Genomic DNA, 20,986 nt, shown 5'->3' on the forward strand with positions numbered 1-20,986 from the left:
CACGCTGACACTGGAACAATGAGGCAACAAGAGACAAAGAACTGGAGGGGTTTAAATACAGGAGGGCTGGGTGCTTGGGTGATTGGGAAACAAGAGGCAGGTGGGAGCAATCAACAGGGACACAGGCTGAACCAAACGGGGAGACAGGACAGGGTGTGAGAGTGCCCCCCCTCAAAGGGCGGATCCCAGACGCCCACAGGAACAAGGAGCAGGGTGGGAGGAGGGGGACCCGGAGGGAGGGCCCAGAGGAACCGAGGGACCGATGGAGAGGCGGCAGGGACCAGCAGAGTCCGGGAGCCTGCGCCTGGGACAGAGGAGGAGGCGACGGGCCCTTGGAGACCGGCGCCTGCGGCAGATGAGGAGGCGACGGGCCCTTGGAGGCCAGCGCCTGCGGCAGATGAGGAGGCGACGGGCCCTTGGAGGCCGGCGCCTGTGGCAGATGAGGGTCTCTGCAGGCTGGGCCGGGGACATAGTCTCTGCAGGCTGGGCCGGGGACATAGTCTCTGCAGGCTGGGCCGGGGACATAGTCCCTTGGACGGGCTGGACCAGAGCGACCTTCAGAACCACCATTGGAACCGGAGACGGTGGAGACGTCGGACCAGAGAGAGCATCGACCTCTAGAGTGGAGAGAGCGTCAACTTCTAGAGTGGAGAGAGCGTCAACTTCTAGAGTGGAGAGAGCGTCGACCTCTAGAGTGGAGAGAGCGTCGACCTCTAGAGTGGAGAGAGCGTCGACCTCTAGAGTGGAAAGAGCGTCGACCTCTAGAGTGGAGAGAGCGTCGACCTCTAGAGTGGATAAGGCGACTTCAGACGAGACGACTTCAGAGGTGACTTCAGACGAGACGACTTCAGACGAGACGACTTCAGACGAGACGACTTCAGAGACGACTTCAGAGGCGACTTCAGACAAGGCGACTTCAGAGGCGACTTCAGACGAGGCGACTTCAGAGGTGACTTCAGACGAGGCGACTTCAGAGGCAACTTCAGGCGAGGCAACTTCAGACGAGACGACTTCAGAGGCGACTTCAGACGAGACGACTTCAGACGAGACGACTTCAGAGGCGACTTCAGACGAGACGACTTCAGAGGCGACTTCAGAAGAGACGAGACTGCTTCAGACGAGGCGACTTCAGACGAGAAGACTTCAGACGAGACGACTTCAGAGGCGACTTCAAACGAGACGACTTCAGAGGCGACTTCAGACGAGACGACTTCAGACGAGACGACTTCAGAGGCGACTTCAGACGAGACGACTTCAGAGGCGACTTCAGAAGAGACGAGACGGCTTCAGACGAGGCGACTTCAGACGAGATGACTTCAGACGAGACGACTTCAGAGGCGACTTCAGAGGCGACTTCAGACGAGACGAGACGACTTCAGACGGGGCGACTTCAGACGAGACGACTTCAGATGAGGCAACTTCAGACGAGGCGACTTCAGACGAGGCGACTTCAGACGAGACGACTTCAGACGAGATGACTTCAGACGAGACGACTTCAGAGGCGACTTCAGACGAGACGACTTCAGACGAGACGACTTCAGACGAGGCGACTTCAGACGAGACGACTTCAGAGGCGACTTCAGACGAGACGACTTCAGAGGCGACTTCAGATGAGACGACTTCAGAGGCGACTTCAGACGAGACGACTTCAGAGACGACTTCAGACGAGGCGACTTCAGACAAGACGACTTCAGACACGTCGACTTCAGAGGAGATGACCTCAGACACGTCGACTTCAGAGGAGACGACTTCGGACACATCGACTTCAGAGGAGACGACTTCGGACACGTCAACTTCAGAGGAGACGACTTCAGACACGTCAACTTCAGAACACGAGGGAGCGTCGACTTCAGAACACGAGGGAGCGTCAACTTCAGAACAGGAAGGGGCGTCGACTTCAGAACACGAGGGAGCATCGACTTCAGACTTGGAAGGGGCGTCGACTTCAGAACAGGAAGGGGCGTCGACTTCAGAACAGGAAGAGGCGCCGACCACCATCTACTTCTGGTCCGGGGGCGTCGGCTTCTGGTCCGGGGGCGTCGGCTTCTGGTCGGGGGGCGTCGACTTCTGGTCCTTCGATTTCTGGACCGTCGACCTCTGGACCGCCGGCCTCTGGACCGGAACCGGAACCGTCTGCTTCTGGTCCGGGGGTGTCTGCTTCTGGCCTGGGGGAGTCGGCCTCTGGTCCGGGGGAGTCGGCTTCTGGTCCGGGGGAGTCGGCTTCTGGTCCGTCGACTTTTGGACCGCCGACTTTTGGACCATCGGCCTCTGGACCGGAACCGTCTGCTTCTGGTCCGGGGGAGTCGGCTTCTGGACCCTCGACTTCTGGACCGCCGACTTCTGGGCCGCCGACTTTTGGACCGGATCCGGTACCGTCTGCTTCCGGGCCGGTCCCCTCTGCTTCTGGGCCTGATCCGTCAGCTTCTGGGCTGGTTCCGTCAGCCGATGGGACCGGTGACGGGACGGTTGGCCTAGCCGGGGGCAGGTCCAAGGCGCTGCATCGGGCAGGGGCAGCGGCGAGTCCGCAGCTCTGCCCCGGGACACAGGGCTGCGGTGGAGCTCGGCGTTCTTCTCCACGCCGCGGACCAACTCCGGGGGAACAGACCGCCAGTCTTCTGCCCACGAAACTGGAGCGATCTGGCAGCAGCTCCCGGTCCAAACAAGCCTCCGGTTCCGGGAGGACAGGGAGGAACGCCGCGGCCGAAGGTCGGCGATGGCGTCTTCGGCGAGGCGAAGCATGGGGGGGGGGGAGGCCGGCCAGTGATCAGACGAGAGGAACCGGAGCAGGCACTCCCAAGGCAGAATCTCCCAGCTGGATCCATCAACGGGTTCGGGTGGACGAAGCGGAGACAAGGTGAGGATCCAAAGCAGGTGAGACAAACAGGCAGGCAAATAGGAATGATGAACATAGATTTATTAAGCACGCTGACACTGGAACAATGAGGCAACAAGAGACAAAGAACTGGAGGGGTTTAAATACAGGAGGGCTGGGTGCTTGGGTGATTGGGAAACAAGAGGCAGGTGGGAGCAATCAACAGGGACACAGGCTGAACCAAACGGGGAGACAGGACAGGGTGTGACACAAAACAAAACAAACAATAGCATGGCTAGCACTCTTGCCTTAGTGGAAGAAGGTTGCAGATTCAAAACCCAGCTGTGGGTCCAGAGTCCAACTCTTGGTCCCCTTCCTGGGAGGGCCGGGGACAACAAACCTGTTTGTCCCCCTCTATTGACAGGCGTGGCCTTGAGTACACTTACCAACAGTGGCTGAGAAGTGTGATCCCCTGTAGATAAAAGACTCTCTCTGGTCCTAGTTTTTGAAAATTTAGACCACCTTGTCAGACTGCCACTCAACCGGTGTTGTTCCAGCTCTCCAAGTGACATGGAGAGGCATGTCCATCATGAGAGCCAAACAATACCCAGAGCCTTTGGTATTTTAGTGCAAGTCTCATCCACCCCTGGCACCTGGCACTCTGCCATTCTGGAGCTTTTAGACTACCTTGATGGCCTCTTCCAATGTGACAGTGTTAACTCTACAGACGCTGCCTCCTCAGGGGAGGACATGATAAAGGGATTGAGGAGTATTTGATCCACCACCCAACGATATCCCCAATACAAATCAGCAGTTCTCCCATTATTCAACCCATAAACTGCATTGAACAAGTCCTGCATTTCGCTGCAAGTCTGCTTCCTCAAGTCCAATAGAAAATCCTTCATGATCTTATCAAATTCTTCCATTGCCAAAGTTGTTGCTCCTGTAATCACTGAATTGGGACAGCTAAGCCTCAAAGATATTCTTCTGCAGCTTAACGACTTTCAAATGTCTTGTGTCATCCAACACCCTCCATCAGTTCCTATTCCCACAACAATAGATACCGATGACCTTCTAACTAAATAGCTCTTCTGTATCATCAACTCATCACTATGGATAGGTTTGCGTACCCCTATTATTCTGGGGACTATGCTGACTTGTGCATCATTCCCAGGTATGGTCTTTTATGGTGAGGAGATCTCTAAGGAAGGGTTAGATTAAGAGCAATTCAAAGACCCTGTAAACAACCATGTACGGCAGATGAACTTGCTCAGTAGATGAAGAACAGTGCACCCTCCTGGAGCCAGTCCTGGGAGGGGAGGCTTGGGTGTTTTGCAAGCTGGGTGGCAGGTGAGTGTAGGAACCTGGGCATGCTCATCAGAGACGTCAGAGACAGTAATACAAGATAGTAAAGCATAACCTGAACTACATCAGTTTCATTTTTTTCTGCAGTGAAACAGAACGTTTTGTGATGTGGTCATTTTTGTTCCACCCTTCCTGATTTGGGTTTTGTTTCTTTCTGTCTTATATTGAACAACATCAACAGACTTGATAAAAAAATAAACTCATTAATGAGCCAGTCACCTCTGTCGAAGCTCCAGTAACTCCTCCCACATCTCGTCCTCCTCTGATTCGTCAGAACTGTAGGTTAGAGAGCGGCTCCGTGATTGGCTGAAGCTGCCACCAGTCAGACCAAAGGTGCAGGCTGACTCCTCCGACAAACTGACACTTATTTTGTGATTTCCCATCTTCTTCTCCTCCTGACATGAGGGGTTACCATGGTTACCAGGTGGTGCGACGATAACTGGTTGGTGGATGTCTGAATCACTCTCCCCTGTACTGCTTCCTGTGCTGCTTATTGATTGGTTTCTCCTGGAAGAAGGAGGCGATTGTGTGGTGGGTGTGGCCTGGTCAAAGGGGTGGGGCTCCTGATTCATTTGATTGGGAATGTCTTTAGAGGGTGATACTTCAAAGCGACCAACACTGAAGACTTGGTTCTTCACTAAGAAAGCAGAGAAGAAAATCAAACATTAGGCATATTTCCACAAAACCAGACCCAGAACAATTACTATCTGAGTTATTTATGCTTTTAGTGCAGATATATTTGTTTAGGCTATTGTTTTTACCAAGGGAGTACATCAATGCTGTGGTACCTGTATGCAAGCTGCCATTAGCTGCTTTTGACTCTGAAAATGTTGTCATTGGCCCAGTTAAGCTACGGGGCAATACCCCGAGACATTTGTGCTAACATCTGGAGAGTTCACCATGTCTCTCTCTTCTACTCTTCCAGCCTTTCAACAGTAAATAAAGTGCTCCAATAGAGAAAATAAACTCTTAATTTGTTTTATGTTTATGTCAAGGAAGCAATTAGTTCCTCTGCGAGATCTGCTCTTGGCAGATTGGATCATGTATGGACGTAGTTTTGAATTTAGAAGCGGGAGAGACACAACTGGCATGAGGACCGGGGGGACCTTTACGGTAAGTTTAAAAAATATGTATAAAACTACAGTCTAGAGGCTTTTTTATGCAATGTCAGAAATGCAGAACGGTCAACTACACAGGTGGCAGGAATCACATGTTAGCAAGTACCAGCAGAGCCAATAGTTTAGCTTATGGACGGGTTTAAAGGGAAGCAGGCTTCAATACAAGCGATCGTTCGGTCCTAGTGCTCTACCAGTGTCTTTTTAATATAGCGTAATATTGTTTTTGGATGGTAAAGATTGCAGGGGACAGACACTGACATTAACTTGAGAGGTCAAAAAAGCTGAAGTAACTCTGCGAAGATGTTTTGGGGCTAAAGACTGGGATGCATCTGTGGCATGCACTGGCCATCTGGCATGCTGGGCATTTGGGCAGATGTGCTATTTGGGTTGACAGCTCAGACACTTTGTTTTTTATTTTTTAAACTGGTCTGACAACCCATAAAACCAGTACATACACGTCCTGATTGACACAGGACAGTGCAGGAGTTTGTTTCCTTATACGCCTCTTTACGTCACTTGTTGACTGTGGCTGATTGGTTGTTTCCTACACTGTCACTGGGCTGACCCAATCATATCACAAAAATATCTTCCCCTTTTGGTTCATTGCACAAGTGTGCAGATGTAACGGATGAATGTAGAACTAAATATCTCATTTAAGTCTGGTGTGGAGAGTTCAAACTCATTTGCAGTCATCTAGTGCTAATGATCGTAAAAACTGTACAAGCTGATAAAAAAAAGGCTCATCAAGCAGGACTGATCTGAATCCTCAAGAGCTGATTGGACAAAGAAGGCTTCATAAAACGAAGAACATGATAGAGAACCCTGATCATACCCTTCACAGACTACAGTGTCTTCAGTAAGAAGCTTCTTCAGATCTGTTGCAACACAGAAAATCCTTACTACAGCTAAAACCTGTTACAATGACTGAAGAAAAAAAATATGATAATGCTAGAGTTGATTTCTTTTTGGGATTAACACAGTGTTTTTAATTTAAGTGAATAAGACCAGAATGCTACTTCTGCTGAAAGATCTGCTGCAGGACCAGCAGGTGGACTAAATTTTTTTCTGTCAGTGTATTCGTACAAAACATATTAATGGAGCCACATCGTGCTTTTTCAATCTTTGAGAGCAAAGGTAGGTACACTATGTGATAAAATATTACCAATGGCACTATTGAAATGTCCGTTTATTTTAAACAGGGGTTATTTTTGTCAGTCTGAATCTATAACCGGAAATGGAACAGTCTGTTTCAGTGAAGCTCCGCCCATGTCTGCTCCGACAAAATGTGCCTACAACAGCATCTTATAGGTGAGATAACTGTTGGATTGACTGTGGTAGTCTAGTAGTTAAAGTGTCTGCCTTTCATTGTGTATTGCCATCTGCTGATGCCCGTTCAACTCCCAGTGTCTGCGGTAATTTATTTAGCCACCTGAAGCAAATTTCATGTTTTTATATTTTCTTTTTATTGATTATTTTCTGCAAAAATATTTTGTGTCTCTGGATCTTCAAATATGGTAATTTCCAAGCAGCATTTTAGATGCTCACCTCACAGGCTAAATAAACAAAAAAAGTAAAATAAATAGTAATCCTTATATTTTAAACAGTTTATCAGTAAAGGTTTGAAAACATAATACTGACAAGTGCAGCTAAAAATGAAGAAAAAAGTAACTCCTGAGAACGGGACTCAAACCAGTATAAAACAGTACACAAGGCAGGTGCTCTAACCACTGGACCACCAAGTCTGTTATAAAACTATAGTCGCCTAACACATATATTCACACATTACATGGTCTGGCCATTACGTGTGTCTTTGTGGACAGGAGGCATAGCTTTTATGGCGGTGTTTTTTCCCCAATTCAGAAATAAGTTGTCAGAATATCCACTCTGGTACCGGTGGAAGATTAAAACAGTCATCTGTGACATGAAGATCACATTCTCAGCTGCAGCATGAAATCATCTACTCTATTCCCGCAACTCAGAGAAAGTGGGCATTAGTGACCTACTTCCAGGGGAGGCGGGTTCCAGCTCCGAGACTAGCTTCACGAGCAGGAGCAATGCCTGATGACGCACTTAGTTTCCATCCTTACGTTTGCAGGTCTCACCCCGAAATCTGAAAACTTGCAGCTAAGAAAGGAAAATGCATCAATGCAGCCAAAATGGAGTTTGGGGGTATTTTTCATGAGGAATAAAAATATCACATGGTACAAAGCTCTAAAAAGTGGACTTTTCATGATATGGCCCCTTTAAAAAAATTCAAACCTACATTGATATTTATAGATCAGGCTCAGAAGAGGGTTTGTAATTAACCTTCTGGGACAGGTGGAACTAAAGCAAACACGAGAGAATCTAACCTTGAAGGGTAGGAGACAATCTGCCTGATGGAGACATCGGAGGGGAAACCTGGGCAAAACATACAACATTAATACAAACACTTGCACATTTTCAAATCAGAAAAAACTTCCACTGTTATGCTGATGATACTCATTTATATTTATCCATTAACCCTGATGAACCTAGCCGGTTGGTTAGATTCAATACCGCTTCCGGTCGGTAACAAGATGGCGCCTGTGCTTGGCTTAGCCGTGGTCACTGGCCACTTTTTCAAACGTTTCTCCACTAACCTCCTCTTTTCCACTTTGCTCCTGTCTGCGATCCTCTTCAGTAGTGTCCCTGCTACCATCTCCTATGATCGCCAGACTCTTTTGTCCTTCCGTTCGTTCACGATCGCCCAAGATGCACTGAGGACATACCTCCCTGTTTGTTTATCTGAGTGGCGCACTGGCCCAGAGCCAAACGACGATTCCAACCAGGGCGCCTCCAGCGATGTTTATCCAGTCCCGGGAAAAAGTCGGAGGAAAATAGGTAAACGAGCAGGAATCTAGGTGAGAATAAGACTTCTCTTAAAGCGTGGTTTATCTAGTAAACATCGGCGTGATCTTCTAGCTTTTGTCCTTTGTTTGGCGACTTGAGTGCCACTTCCGCATTCCCGCCAGGCCGTGTTGCTGCGAGTTTTCTCCATCCAAGTTTTTTAAGGTCGGTTTATCCTCATTCCTCAGTGGTTTCTCCTCCTGTTCCCTCCATAAGAGGTTTTTATAAACACCGTGGATGTAACCCTGCTAATTTAAGTCCACTAACTCCATCTTTTTCTGTAGTTTCTGATTCTTCCACCTCACTGTAACGGAATGAAATGACTTTTTTCCACGTAAAGTCATCCCCCCCCCCTCCTCTGACATAGAACTAATCTGCATGAGATATTGCCTCAAGGTCTCATGCATTTGCTCTAAACTGCTTCCTTTCCAGCCTAAGAGAAGAATGAAGAAAAGGACTCTCCTTTTAACAAATCAAAGAACTCTATTTTTAATGAAGCTAATTAAACAAAGTGTTAGTCAATAATAAGATGTGACCATTCTGTGAAATCATAATATTAATTACTTCATTATAATCCTATAGAATATAATAAGTAATATGACTTTAAATGTTTCCACTAGGACTGATCTCATGTAGAGTTAAGACATGACACATTGCTTTTACTGATCCAATCAGAATCTGCCAGATCTGACGAAGGCGTGGTTTTGGTGGTGCTTGGTAAATCTGTCACCTTTTCATTTGACCATAAACCAAAACATCCGAAGTATAAAACTATGCCCACGTCATCTTTAACGCCAGTTCAAAGCGTTCGAGAGAAGTTGACGGAGTGGCCAATTCGCGACTCTCCTCTTCAGCCAAAAGAACAAACGACAAACTGGATAAACCTGTTGCTGTTCCACCTGCTGCAACGTGTCCTTTCAGAATAACAGCTGAACCAACACGACCCCGTTTTGGGTCTTGTTAGATGCCGATAAACTGTCGTGACCCGGAAGTATCTCAAGACTGGTGGGCAGCTGCCGCGGCTGTTCTACAAGCTTCGGGTCCAAAGGTCCAAACTGGACCTCTACACCTCCTGATCTAGACGGGGACTTCCGCTAAGGGTACATAGACCGACAGAATGGCGTCGAATGTGTTTATGAATCTAACCAAAGCTTAGCGTGAAGACATCAACTTCACTTCCCACCAGTACTAATCGTTTCTTCTGATTTGCTGGTTCTGAACAACATTCCACACTACACCATTCTCTGTCTCATTCCACCTTAGTAACACCATACATTTAGTGTTTAAGTTAGTCCAGTTTTAATTTGTTTAGTAATAAATCTTTAAACTTTTAAAACTTGACTCTCTTCTGTTGTCTGAGTTAATACGAAGCTGTTACATAATCCCTGCAATAAAAATTTCCAATCTTCTGGTTAAAGGTGCCCAAAGATCCATAAGGTTGATTCCATATTTCCTATGGAATCTCACGTGTCATGGTTCATTAAATAACATGTAAATTAACCCATTACATCACTCAGCATGGCTCTATTAAATACCTGCTCTGTTAACAATAAGTCCTTCCTGCTCAATGATTTAATTCTCTCTAAAAACCTGGATTTTCAGTTTCCGACTGAAGTTTGGCAGCAAACATCTGACTATTCTGGTCTGACTAAACTCTGCCCGAGTGGTTATTCTTTTCTTGGCCAGCCCCGGGGTTCTGGTTGTGGTGGAGGCCTTGCTGTTGTTTTCAGAGACCATCTTCCATGTAGCTCTACAACCTCTGGTCACTTCTTTTGAACTGCAGTTGATTAAAGTCAGGCGTAAGGACCCGTTCTACTGTGATGTGGTCTATCGTCCACCTGGTCCAAACAGATCTTTTCTTCAGGAGTTTAGTGACTTTCTATCCTCCAATGTAAAGCTGTCCAGACTGGTGATTGTTAATGATTTTAACATCCACGTTGATGATCCCTCCGATCTCTTTGCCATGAATTTCTCCAGCCTTGTGGACTCCTTCAGCTTTACCCAGCATGTTTCTGGCCCCACACACACCAGGGGGCACACTCTAGACCTTGTTTTTACCCTGAGTCTAAATGCTGACAGTGTTTGTCCTGAGGACATTTATATTTCAGATCACCATTGTGTGTGTGTGTTGTTTGTTGTGTGTGTGGGAGGGTAGGTGTGTGTGTGTGTGTGTGTGTGTGTGTGTGTGTGTGTGTGTGTGTGTGTGTGTGTGTGTGTGTGTGTGTGTGCCTGCTTTGTCTTAGAACTTAGAATGAGGATTGCTGTAAAAGTCACTGACACCAGTCAGTGACTCAATGCAATTTGCTTGGTTCCTTATATAGGAAACTTTTTACTGATTGGCTTAATGACCTGGGGCCTCATATATCAAGCTTGCTTGTGCACAAAACTGGGTAAGAAAACTGCATTGGCAACTTTCCATGCAAACTTTGGGATTTATGAAAGAAAACTTTGCGGAAAAATGTGTGCAACGTTAAGTTGACTAAGGACCTGGCTTACGCACATTTTGGACATGGAGAGCACCCGCAGTGCTGCTGCTGAGAAGGATAAAATTATGAATTCCAGCAGCATTGTCACTTGACCCCCCCCCCCCCCCCCCCCACACACACACACACACACAGCCTGAAGCTCAGAATACGGAATGCTGAATATCAGCAGGGGATTTAGACAGAACATCGTGCGTCTTTGACAGTGTGAGCGTCCTGCCACTGTGACCCAATTGATTGTGTGCCCTGGCTACTTGGTCAATGGAGCTCTCTCTTTGGCTGACTGGCTAGCGTGCATGACTCTCACCCGGAAGTCTGGGAATCGAATCCCGATTGGGCAATTTTTTTTATATCTGCCACAGATCTCTCTGAAGAACCCACAGCGTTGACGGCTTCAGCAACGCTGTGCCACTCAGTGGATTTTCTCTTATTTGTTTTGCAAAAGCACTTCCTTTCATTTATCCACCTCACCCTTCAAGTACCTCAATTTCTGCTTCTGTGAAATTGCACTTCCTTGATCTGCCTTGATCTACGGTCGCCATCGTCATTGGCGGAGCGCTGCAACAGCCGGCTTATGTATATGCATGAGATCCACAAGGCACTTTACATTGACCAATTATGGCTGTGAGTGGGCGTGGTGAGGGCAGGATGTGACTAAAAAGCAGCTGAGAACATTTCTTGTTAGTCTATGATTTACTGTATGAAGTAGAGATTGCATGCAGCTGTGCATACTCCATGTTTGATAGATCACAAACCTATTTGGTGTAAGTACAATTTTTTTGCTGAGCTTCAGTACGGTTTTAGTAAGCATTCTACGCAATGTTTGATAAATGAAACCCCTGACCTGTATTGGAATGTTTACTGTGTGAAGTGCCTTGAGATGACTCTTGTCGTGATTTGGCGCTTTATAAATAAACTTGAATAGAACTGAATAAAAATTGTGCTGCTAGGATGCATTCAACATTTAAAAAGTCCTTTGAGGTTTGTGGATGTCAGCATACATGAAGAGAAGACGTTTCAGAAAGGTCAGATAGCTCTCTAAGATGGTAGAGACATGTCCTACCAGTTTGTGAGGAGTTGCTGAAGGGAGAGTGGAAGTAGACGAGGAGGTGGAGGTGGAGGAGCAGGTGGATGAATCAGACAGCTCTCCTTTGTGACTGGGAGTTCTGGTCAAAATCGAAGGAGAAACTCTCTCCGAATCTGTGAACCAGTCAAATGTATATAAATTATTCAATCAAGTGAGATTTTACTTAGTGATGTCAGCAGGGACTCACCAGTAGATGGCAGGGGTAAGCCAGCCTTTAGGATGGGACTGATGGGCTAAAAGGAAGGAAAAAGAGAATGAATGATTCAGTTTCTGACGCTCACAGAAACCTGGTATCTCTAGATCCTGGTACGAAAAACCAAACGAACTTTGGGAGCAGATCACCAGACCAATACACTAGAAAGTCCACAGAGCTGTGTTAGATTAGATTTCCCCATACCTGAGATGAGTCTGAAGTCTGGCTGATTGGTGCTCCCTGCTGATTTTCCTGAGTGCAGCCTGCATGTGCTGTTGAGGGTGTGTAGGTTGGTTGGGTTGAGATGGGGATGTGGCTTTGATGGTGGAGACTGGAGCCCAGAGAAGGAGATCCAGGAGGTGATAGGGTAGCTTGGGGGGTTAGGAATGGGGGAGACAGGGGCTGAGTTTGGGGATGAAATCCCTGGTTGGGAGCCCCTGGTGGGGGCATGAGTGACTGAGCCACACTCATGGCAACAGAGAGGACATTGTTCAAAGAAAATAAAGGCTGGTCAGGAGAAGGCCACTGAGTAAGGAGAGGAGCAGAGGGAGAGGATGTAGGGGTGAGAAGGGAAGGGTTGCTGTGGACACGGGTAAGAGGAGGGACGGGGCTAGAGGTGGAAAAGGGGGCGGTGTAGGTAGAGTATGGCTGGGTTGGGAAATGATACTGAGGAACAGGAGGAAGATGAGAGAGGAAAGGAGTGTTGAAATCTGGATGGGAGTAATGGGGAGGGGGAGGTGGAAGCTGATATGAGGAAGCTGTAGAATAAATGAAACAAAAAAGCATCATAAACTTTCAGACATCAGTCCAGAATCAAATTCTGTTTTGCATGGATTCAGGTTAAATTCTAGCCAAGGCTGGTTTAGGTTGGGTGAAGCTTGTCATGAGCCGGGGTAAGTGCTCCTTTTCTCTTAACCATCTGTGAATCTCTTGCCAGGAGAAGGAGTGGCTCAGCTGTTCCTGATCAGCAATCAGCGGGGTGTTTTCCTATTTAAGGTGGATGGAGGGTTAGGGTTAGGGTTAGATTTCCTCAGTTTTGGTAGTAGCCAGCCACTCGAGTTATCTCTTGTATTTCTAGGATTAATGTTATTCGTAGTGTTTTTTTGCTCTTAGTATATTTGGATTTTTACCCTGCTTCAGGATTTCAAGATTTGGATATTCAGCACGCGGACCATATCACTAACCTCCATAACCCACCTCTCATCTCAACCCAGTGCCCCATCCACCAGGACGCCCCGCTTCTCTCCACCTATGCTCCCTCTCCTGCGCTTCCCCCGGCTCTCTACCTCTCCCTCCTCCAGCCAACATATACACGCCCCACAGTAAGTTCTGCTGAACACCTCTGCCTGCCTACAATGGACTTCTGAATCAGAACCTATGCTCACCTGTGTTCTCCCTCCTCCAGACGCTGAGCTGTCGTAGCAGTTCCAACCACAGACTTATCTGTGAATCCTAAGTTCCTCCTTTATGAATAAATAATTTTTCCATCCGTTTTTGGTCTGTGTTCCATTCTGCATGTTTTGGGTTAGGTACCTTCCTCCAAACATGACAACGCTAAGCTTAAACTGAGTAAATTTCAGAAGTTGCAGCCTTCAATGGACCCAAAATACCCTCTAGACCAAGTCCTTGTTGACTGCCAAGACCTCAAGGGAGTAGCCGTAAAGTCCGATGGTCTATCCTTTAGAAATATGCTGGTGAAGGTTCTTGGTCATCCAGGTCATGGTATCAAAAGAGGTTTGAATAAAGGCTAATGCTTAAACGGTTTAAGTCTAGGTCACATCATCCTGCATCTAATCCAGTGGCACTCAGTAGGCGGCCCCCTCCTTGTGGCCCCCGAACCGCCCCCCCCCAAAATCCGACATACAAGCTGGAGAGGTAGGGACCGTGCTGTTTCATTGTATTTTAGGTTTATGTGTTGTGTGTAAAACTGTCAGCGCCCCCCCCCCCCAACACACACACACACACACAGTAGAGGTTATCAGGAGGAAGGGTATTCATAGGTAGTTTCTGCTTTTTAAGCAACAATGGACAGCTAGTTTATAAGCTTGACCTTCTCACGTTCCAATTTCTAGTTGCCTTCATTCAAACCCCTTTGGATTACCATGACCTGGATGACTGAAAACCTTCACCAGCATATTTTTGAAACATTCTCACATATTCTTACACATTGCTCCTTTAATTATTGATACAATGTTTGAAAGCTGAAGACACTTTCCTGGTGCACTCCAGATTTTTGAAAAATTATATTTATTGCTTTAGCAAAACAATTTTTATGTCCAAGATTTGGCTCATTTTAGACAAGAACAAATTGTGTTGAAGTTAGGTGCTGAACTTCTACAAGTGGAGTAATACAGGTCCCACTGTGGAGGTGAGTTGAAAGTGGCTTCTATGAGTAGGAAATGTCATAGTTCTGTCCAAAGTCCTCCTGACTAGAGTGTTAAATAAGAATAGGAGAAAAAACATGGATATTTTACCTGAAGGGGTCTGAAAAGACTGTGACCTCAGTGGTCTGACAAGGGGCGTGGACTCAGTGTCAATGCAGAAATCCACAGCTTTCAACTGGGTGGGGTCACTGTCATCAATGTCTGAAAGGAAGAAACAAAAAAAATCTGAATCAGAATTCCATAAAACAAACCCCAAAACTGGTCTGAATCAAATCGGTTCCTCTTTATTGAAAATCCTCTTTTAATCATTTTTTCATCTCCTCTACGTTAATTTGAAGCAAACAAAACCATGTTTTTTTTTCTTACCTGGTAAAGAGGATGAGGACATGGTTCTGGACAACCCCCCTGTCACTAGGTTCAACTAAAAAGAATATATACTTTGTTCATTTACATACAGTCATGGTCAAAGTCTGACCACATTATTTCTACTGTTTTACATAATGTCTTAAAACATCATCAGATCCTTCTGTTGGGAAGAACAGTACAAAACAGTTTCAGTTGAAAATGAGGTACCTGGGATTCAGGTAGAATGGAGGCCGTCAAGTGAGATATCGTGTTTGAGTCAGCAGGATGCTGTTGGTCCATCATTAGCTCCGCCCTCTTTATGATTTCATACATGCGAAGGATGAACCCCTCCCGCTCTGATGGCAGGATGAAGTCTCTGTGGAGCTGAATGCAGAGTAAAGTGATTACTAATGTGATTTTTAGTAAATTATCTTATCTGCTCATGATCTTAATTTAATGTTTCTATCTGAAATGTGGCTAACTGATAGTTGTTCTCATAACAGTTAGAATCAACACCACCAAATTTCCCATAGCTAATCGTGCTTCAGTCTTACAGGAGAGCTGGTGGTGTAGCTACTACTTTTAAAGACTTGTTCCTATGTAAACAGCTAGTGTGTGGTAATTATGACTCTTTTGGGTACCTCTGTTTTGAACTGAAAGATACAACCAAGATATTAGCGTTAGCAACCTACAGACCTCCAGGGTCGTGCACTCCTTTCCTAAAAAACATCACTGAGTTATATCAATAGACTACAAATCTTCACATAACCAGTGACTTTAATATTCAGGTTAATGATGCTAATGACAAATCTGCAGAAAAATTCCTTTGAGTGCTTGAATTATATGGTCTTCAACAAAATGTCCACAATCAAATACACTATTGGGGCACATGCTCAACTTAATTTTACCTAAAGATGTGGATGTGTCAAACATTGTTGTTAAGGATGTGGGTCTTTCTGACCATTTCTGTAATTTTTCTGATATTAATTTCACCTGCTACACATCACACCTCAGTTGTTCTAAAAAAAAGGTATCAGGGTGATCACACTGCATCAGTTTTTAAAGAACTTATGAATGTGTCAACAAGTCTGACAAACAGCAATGCTGATTCACTTTTAAATCATTTCAACTGCTAAACTCTTGAAGTCCTTGATACCATTGCAGCAGAAAATGTCAATCTTATCTCTGGCAAACAAAAAGCTCCATGGAGGTTCACTAAATCTGTTACAAATCAGAAAAGAGAATGCAGGTAAACTAAGCATCAATTCAGAAAAAATAACCTACCAGATAACTATGAAACCTTCAAAATGCAGCTGTGCACTTACAACTCTGAATTAAATAAGGCGAGACAAGCCCTTTTCTCCAAACTCATTATTGATAATATTCCCAATTCCTGTGTTTTGTTTGCTATTGTTCAGAGGTTACCTTACAACACAGTTAGCTCCTGATTTCATATCCCAAACTAATTGTAATGAGTTTGCATCCTTTTTCAATGACAAAATCATAAGCATCAGGTTTGCCATTCATTCCTCCTTATCAACCAACAAAACCAGACAGACCGCTGCAACAACCACACAGAAACAATCTGGTTAGAATGCCAGCCTTCAGTGTGATTAGTGGTAAAACACTGGAGGACATAGTAAATACCTTAATCTCATCTACCTGCTGTCTGGACACCCTGCCAACTAACCTTTTTAAAACATTTTAGCTGTTTGAAAGCTGATGTACTGAAAATTGTTAATTGCCATTAATGTCAGGTATTTCCCCTAAATCATTGAAAACTGCTGCTGTTAAGCCTCTTCTAAAGAAAAGGAAATTAGATCCCTTAGTGATGAATAACTACAGACCATTCTCTAATCTCCCTTTCAATGGGAAAATGATTGAAAAAAGTTATGATCCAGCTGAACAACTTTTTACAGACAAACAACCTGCTAGATAGTTTCCAGTCAGGCGTTATACAACACCGCAGCACTGAGACTGCACTGATCAAGGCAGTAAATACAATTCTTCGAAATATGGATTCAGGCAAAACATCTGTCCTGGTGAGGCTCGATCTCACTGCAGGTTTTGATACTGTGGACTACAACATCATTCTTGATAGACTCATAAACTGGGTGGGGCTTTCAGGCACAGTACATAGTTGGCTCCAATTTTATCTTGAAGACAGGGGTTATGTTGTTTCCAATGGTGATCACAAATCAAAGCTGATCACCATGACATGTGGTGTCCCGCAAGGCTCAGTTCTTCGACTACTGCTCTTCAATCTCTACAGGCTCCCCTGGGTCACGTCATACTTAATAACAACGTTGCTTATCATAGTTATGCATGATAACACAGATCTTTCTAGCTTTATCACCAAATGACTGTAGTCCCCTGGACTGACCCTATCAGTGTTTGGAGCAAGTTAATGACTGGAGTCAAACTTCTTCCAGTTAAAGACAAGACTGAAGTTATTGTCTTTGAAAATAAGAAGGATCAGATGGAGGTTACTGCTCAACCTGGCTCCAGATGAATAAAGACAAAGACCCAGGTTGGAAATCTTGATGTCATAATTGATTTAGACCTGAGCTTCACTGGTCACATTAAGGCTATAACTCGATCAGCGTTTTATCATCTTCATCAAATAGCACGACTCAGAGGTCTCATGTCCAGACAGGACCTAGAGAAACCCATTCATGCGTTCATCTCATCGACATATATACTGGACAATTTGTGTCCATAGGTTCCAATTATAAGTTTTTGTGCCAAAATGGGAGGTGGCCACCACCACCATTTTGACCGTGTCAAAGGTTCTGTCAAGCCCAGACAAGGGAAAAGTGGTGGAGCTGAGGGTGGGGTTGTAAGGCTGGGATCAAATGACGACACCCGTTGAACTGAAGCGATGTAGCTACAAGCTAACGCGGAGGTGGGAGCTAAGCTAATGGAGGTAGCTACCTAGCTACAATCAGAGTTAACTGTGCACAACACCGGAGCTTCTGAGTCAGAGATGAGCCGGGCTGACCCCTGGGTAAAACCCGGTGGAACACAGAGGTTTCCATCCGAGAGCTCCACAAGCCGGCAGCCCGCGCAGCAGACAGGCGCCGCTGCGATCAGAGATGCGCCGAGCTGCCACTGAGGGGAGGGAGACTATACTGGTAGCTGGAACCCAGCTCCACCAACATGTCATATTTCAACCCATTTTCAAAAATGCAGCATTATGTTAAAAGCACTGGGTTTTACCCTACTAAATTTAAATTTCATGGTTAAACAGTACATGTTAAAATCTAAGCTCAGCTAGTGCAAGAGCGGCAGTGACCTAAAATCATCGACATAAATATAATTTTACTTACTGAAAAAAATGAAGTGGAGACTCCTCGGACGCTCTATTCATGCAATTAATGCCACAGCAAGTTATTTAGTCCAGCAATTGTACAAATAATATCCAAAAAAGAATGCACAAATGCTACAACTAATGGTCTAAGTTGAGAGACTGAAAATGGCGGAACACTTTTCAGGCAAGGCCGAGGCTCAGACTGAGGCCTTTCCCGTGAGCTAGCTCTGTGGTCACGTGGGTCTGATGCTCATTAATTATACAGAATTTTAGGCATTTAATACATTTAAACAGAAGAGTGACAAAAAAACTCACCCCCCTCAGAGTGGTCATGAGTGTAAACCAAAAACATGTTTTGGTACCAGGCTGTAAACATGTTTATTTCTGCTGTGAAATTGGTATTTTTAACATGGGAGTCAATGAGGATTTGCTCGCTTCTGACACCAGCCCCCAGCGGATGAGGGTGGAACTGCAATTTTTGTCACTTCCTGTTTTGCTTCATATCCAGACCCGAATTATGGGGGCTTGGTTCATCTCCAGCAGGCTGGACTACAGCAATGGTCTTTTGACTGGTCTTCCCAAAAAAAGCTGTAAAACAATTGCAGCTTATTCAGAATGCTGCTGCTAGAATATTAACAAGAACCAAGACACACATCACTCCTGTTCTTAAATCTCTACACTGGTTACCAGTAAACTACAGAATCAATTTCAGCATACTTCTACTAGTTTATAAATCACTCAGTGGCATGGGGGCAGAATACACGTCAGATCTCCTTCCTGTAAATATGCTCAGCAGGGCTCTGGAAAAAGTCAGCTGAACCCCACGTCAGAACCAAACAGGGTGAAGCTGCTTTTAGCAACTATGCTGCACACAGATGGAATCAGCTTCCTCATGACCTCAAATGTGCCCAAACTCTAGAAACTTTTAAATCAAAATTGAATACCTTAATGTATTCATCAGCCTTTGAACGACTTATACTGCACCTTCTGAACTGTAACTGCTCACCTTAACTTTGCCTTTTTTCGTATTCTTACATCTTATTCTTACAATCTAACTTTATGTACTCATCAGCCTTTGCCTGTTCTTATACGGCACCTTCTGCACTGTTACTGCTCATCCTTTAGCTTTGTCTTTTTCTTTTTAATTTTTAAATCTAAATTGTATTTGTGTGTATTTTAATTGTGCTGTTCTTGCTAAATGGAAAGTGCATTGAATTGCCTCTGAGTATGAAATGTGCTATTCAAATACAGCTGCTTTGCCTTGCCTTACAGTTGAACATCTTGCAGGTTTGCAGGATAAGAAATTTTAAACCTTCAGATCCACATCTTTATCTTTTAGATATTTAAGGTCGAAAAGCTCCTCAAATAAGCTACATTATTAAAGAACTCAACTCTAAAGTCCAGCCCCCTTTCTTAAAGCCCTCGCAACTGCAACTCAAGTCACGTCTCCAGAATTCAGAATGCCGGACGCAACTGAAACTGTCAGAAAACATAAAAACATGATGCTATATTGCCTATTAAGAAAAGATAGAGCCACTCTGGCATGATGCCATTGTTTAAATGCAGAATCATTGCACTTTGCTCTTGTTCCGCTTTTAATCGACTTTTGGTTTTTGGCCATAGCCATTTAGAATGCAGTTTTGTTTTCGACTTATTGCACCTTTATGCCACGAGTCATAATGTCTAACTCCTAATGCACCCACGTAACTGTATAACATTTTAGTATGTTGGGGTGACAGTGGCACAGGAGTTAAGTGCTCGCCCCGTAATCGGAAGGCTGCAGGTTTGAGCCTCGCTCAGTTTGTCGCTGTCATTGTGTCCTTGGGCAAGATACTTATCCCACCTTGCCTGCTGGTGGTGTTCGGAGGGACCAGCGCCAGCACTCGGCAGCCTCGCCTTTGTCAGTGTGCACCCCAGGACAGCTGTGGCTACATCGTAGCTCATCCCCAACAGCGTGCAAATGTGTGTGTGTGAATGGGTGAATGACTAATTGTGTTGTAAAGCACCTTGGGGGGCTCCAGGACTCTAGAAGGCACTATATCAAATACAGGCCATTTACCATTTATCATATGTTATGTTTATGTTTATGTATTTAGCAGACACTTTTGTCCAAAGCGACTTACAAGTGATAATCGGCATGTTGCCCTTGAGGCTAACAACAACAATAACAACAACAACGGAGAAGGAAGTGACACCACCATCAGCCTCAGCCTGACGAAGTTTGCCGCAAACGAAACGTTGCAGGTAAATAAAACCTTTCTGCGTTTTAAAAAGAACTAAAAAATGGAACAACAACTTGACATCAATCATGGAGAGGAGGGAACAAGGAGTGGACAGTAGAGAGGGGGGACGGTTGCAGGGAGGGTGCTAGTTAAGAAGATGCTCTCTGAAGAGCAGGGTCTTCAGGAGTTTCTTGAAAATTGAAAAGGAAGCTCCTGTTCTGGTAGTGCTTGGTAGATCATTCCACATTTGTGGAACGATGCATGAGAAGAGTCTGGATTGTCCTGAGCGTGGTGTAGGCACTGCTAGCCAACGATCCTGTGGTGACTGGAGCGGCCGGGCCGAGACGTAAGCCTTTGCAAGAGGATTCAGGTAGAAGGGAGCCGTACCATCTCGGACTTTGTATGCTAGTGTTAGCAATTTGAATTTGATGTGTGCTGCTAGCGGTAGCCAGTGGAGCTCAATGAACAGAGGGGTGACGTGTGCTCTTTTAGGCTGATTGAAGACCAGACGCGCCACTGCGTTCTGGACCATTTGAAGAGGTCTCACAGTACACGCTGGAAGACCAGTTAGAAGGGCATTGCAGTAGTCGAGGCGGGAGATGACAGTAGATTGCACCAGGAGCTGGGTGGCATGTTGTGTTAGGTATGGTCTGATCTTTCGTATGTTATACAGCGCAAAGCGGCATGAACGAGCAACAGAGGCAACATGATCTTTAAAGGTCAGGTGTTCATCAATCACAACACCCAGATTTCGAACTGCCTTTGAAGGAGCCAGAGATAACACATGTACCGGCTCTGG

At 45.4% G+C, this 20,986-nt stretch overlaps 1 protein-coding gene across 6 annotated transcripts in view; it reads right to left on the reverse strand.

The window, feature by feature from the left end:
* The window catches only part of LOC107390303 (serine/threonine-protein kinase WNK4), a 40,050-nt gene that overhangs the window by 2,053 nt on the left and 17,011 nt on the right, over positions 1-20,986 (reverse strand). For 4 of the 6 annotated variants that reach the window (XM_015966932.3, XM_070552128.1, XM_070552127.1 and 1 more), the window contains 8 exons: positions 14,884-15,039; positions 14,677-14,731; positions 14,401-14,511; positions 12,131-12,684; positions 11,921-11,966; positions 11,710-11,846; positions 7,647-7,695; positions 4,397-4,814 (listed from right to left, as the gene is read on the reverse strand). In XM_015966932.3, the coding sequence (XP_015822418.3) occupies positions 4,397-4,814; positions 7,647-7,695; positions 11,710-11,846; positions 11,921-11,966; positions 12,131-12,684; positions 14,401-14,511; positions 14,677-14,731; positions 14,884-15,039 (1,526 nt within the window). Of the gene's footprint in view, positions 1-4,396; positions 4,815-7,298; positions 7,420-7,646; positions 7,696-7,980; positions 8,174-11,709; positions 11,847-11,920; positions 11,967-12,130; positions 12,685-14,400; positions 14,512-14,676; positions 14,732-14,883; positions 15,040-20,986 lie in introns of those variants that run through there. The other 2 variants (XR_011520831.1, XM_070552129.1) reach the window with 2 other exon arrangements.

Source organism: Nothobranchius furzeri, chromosome 6 (genome assembly GCF_043380555.1).
Source record: "Nothobranchius furzeri strain GRZ-AD chromosome 6, NfurGRZ-RIMD1, whole genome shotgun sequence".
In the NCBI taxonomy this organism is placed as follows: domain Eukaryota; kingdom Metazoa; phylum Chordata; class Actinopteri; order Cyprinodontiformes; family Nothobranchiidae; genus Nothobranchius; species Nothobranchius furzeri.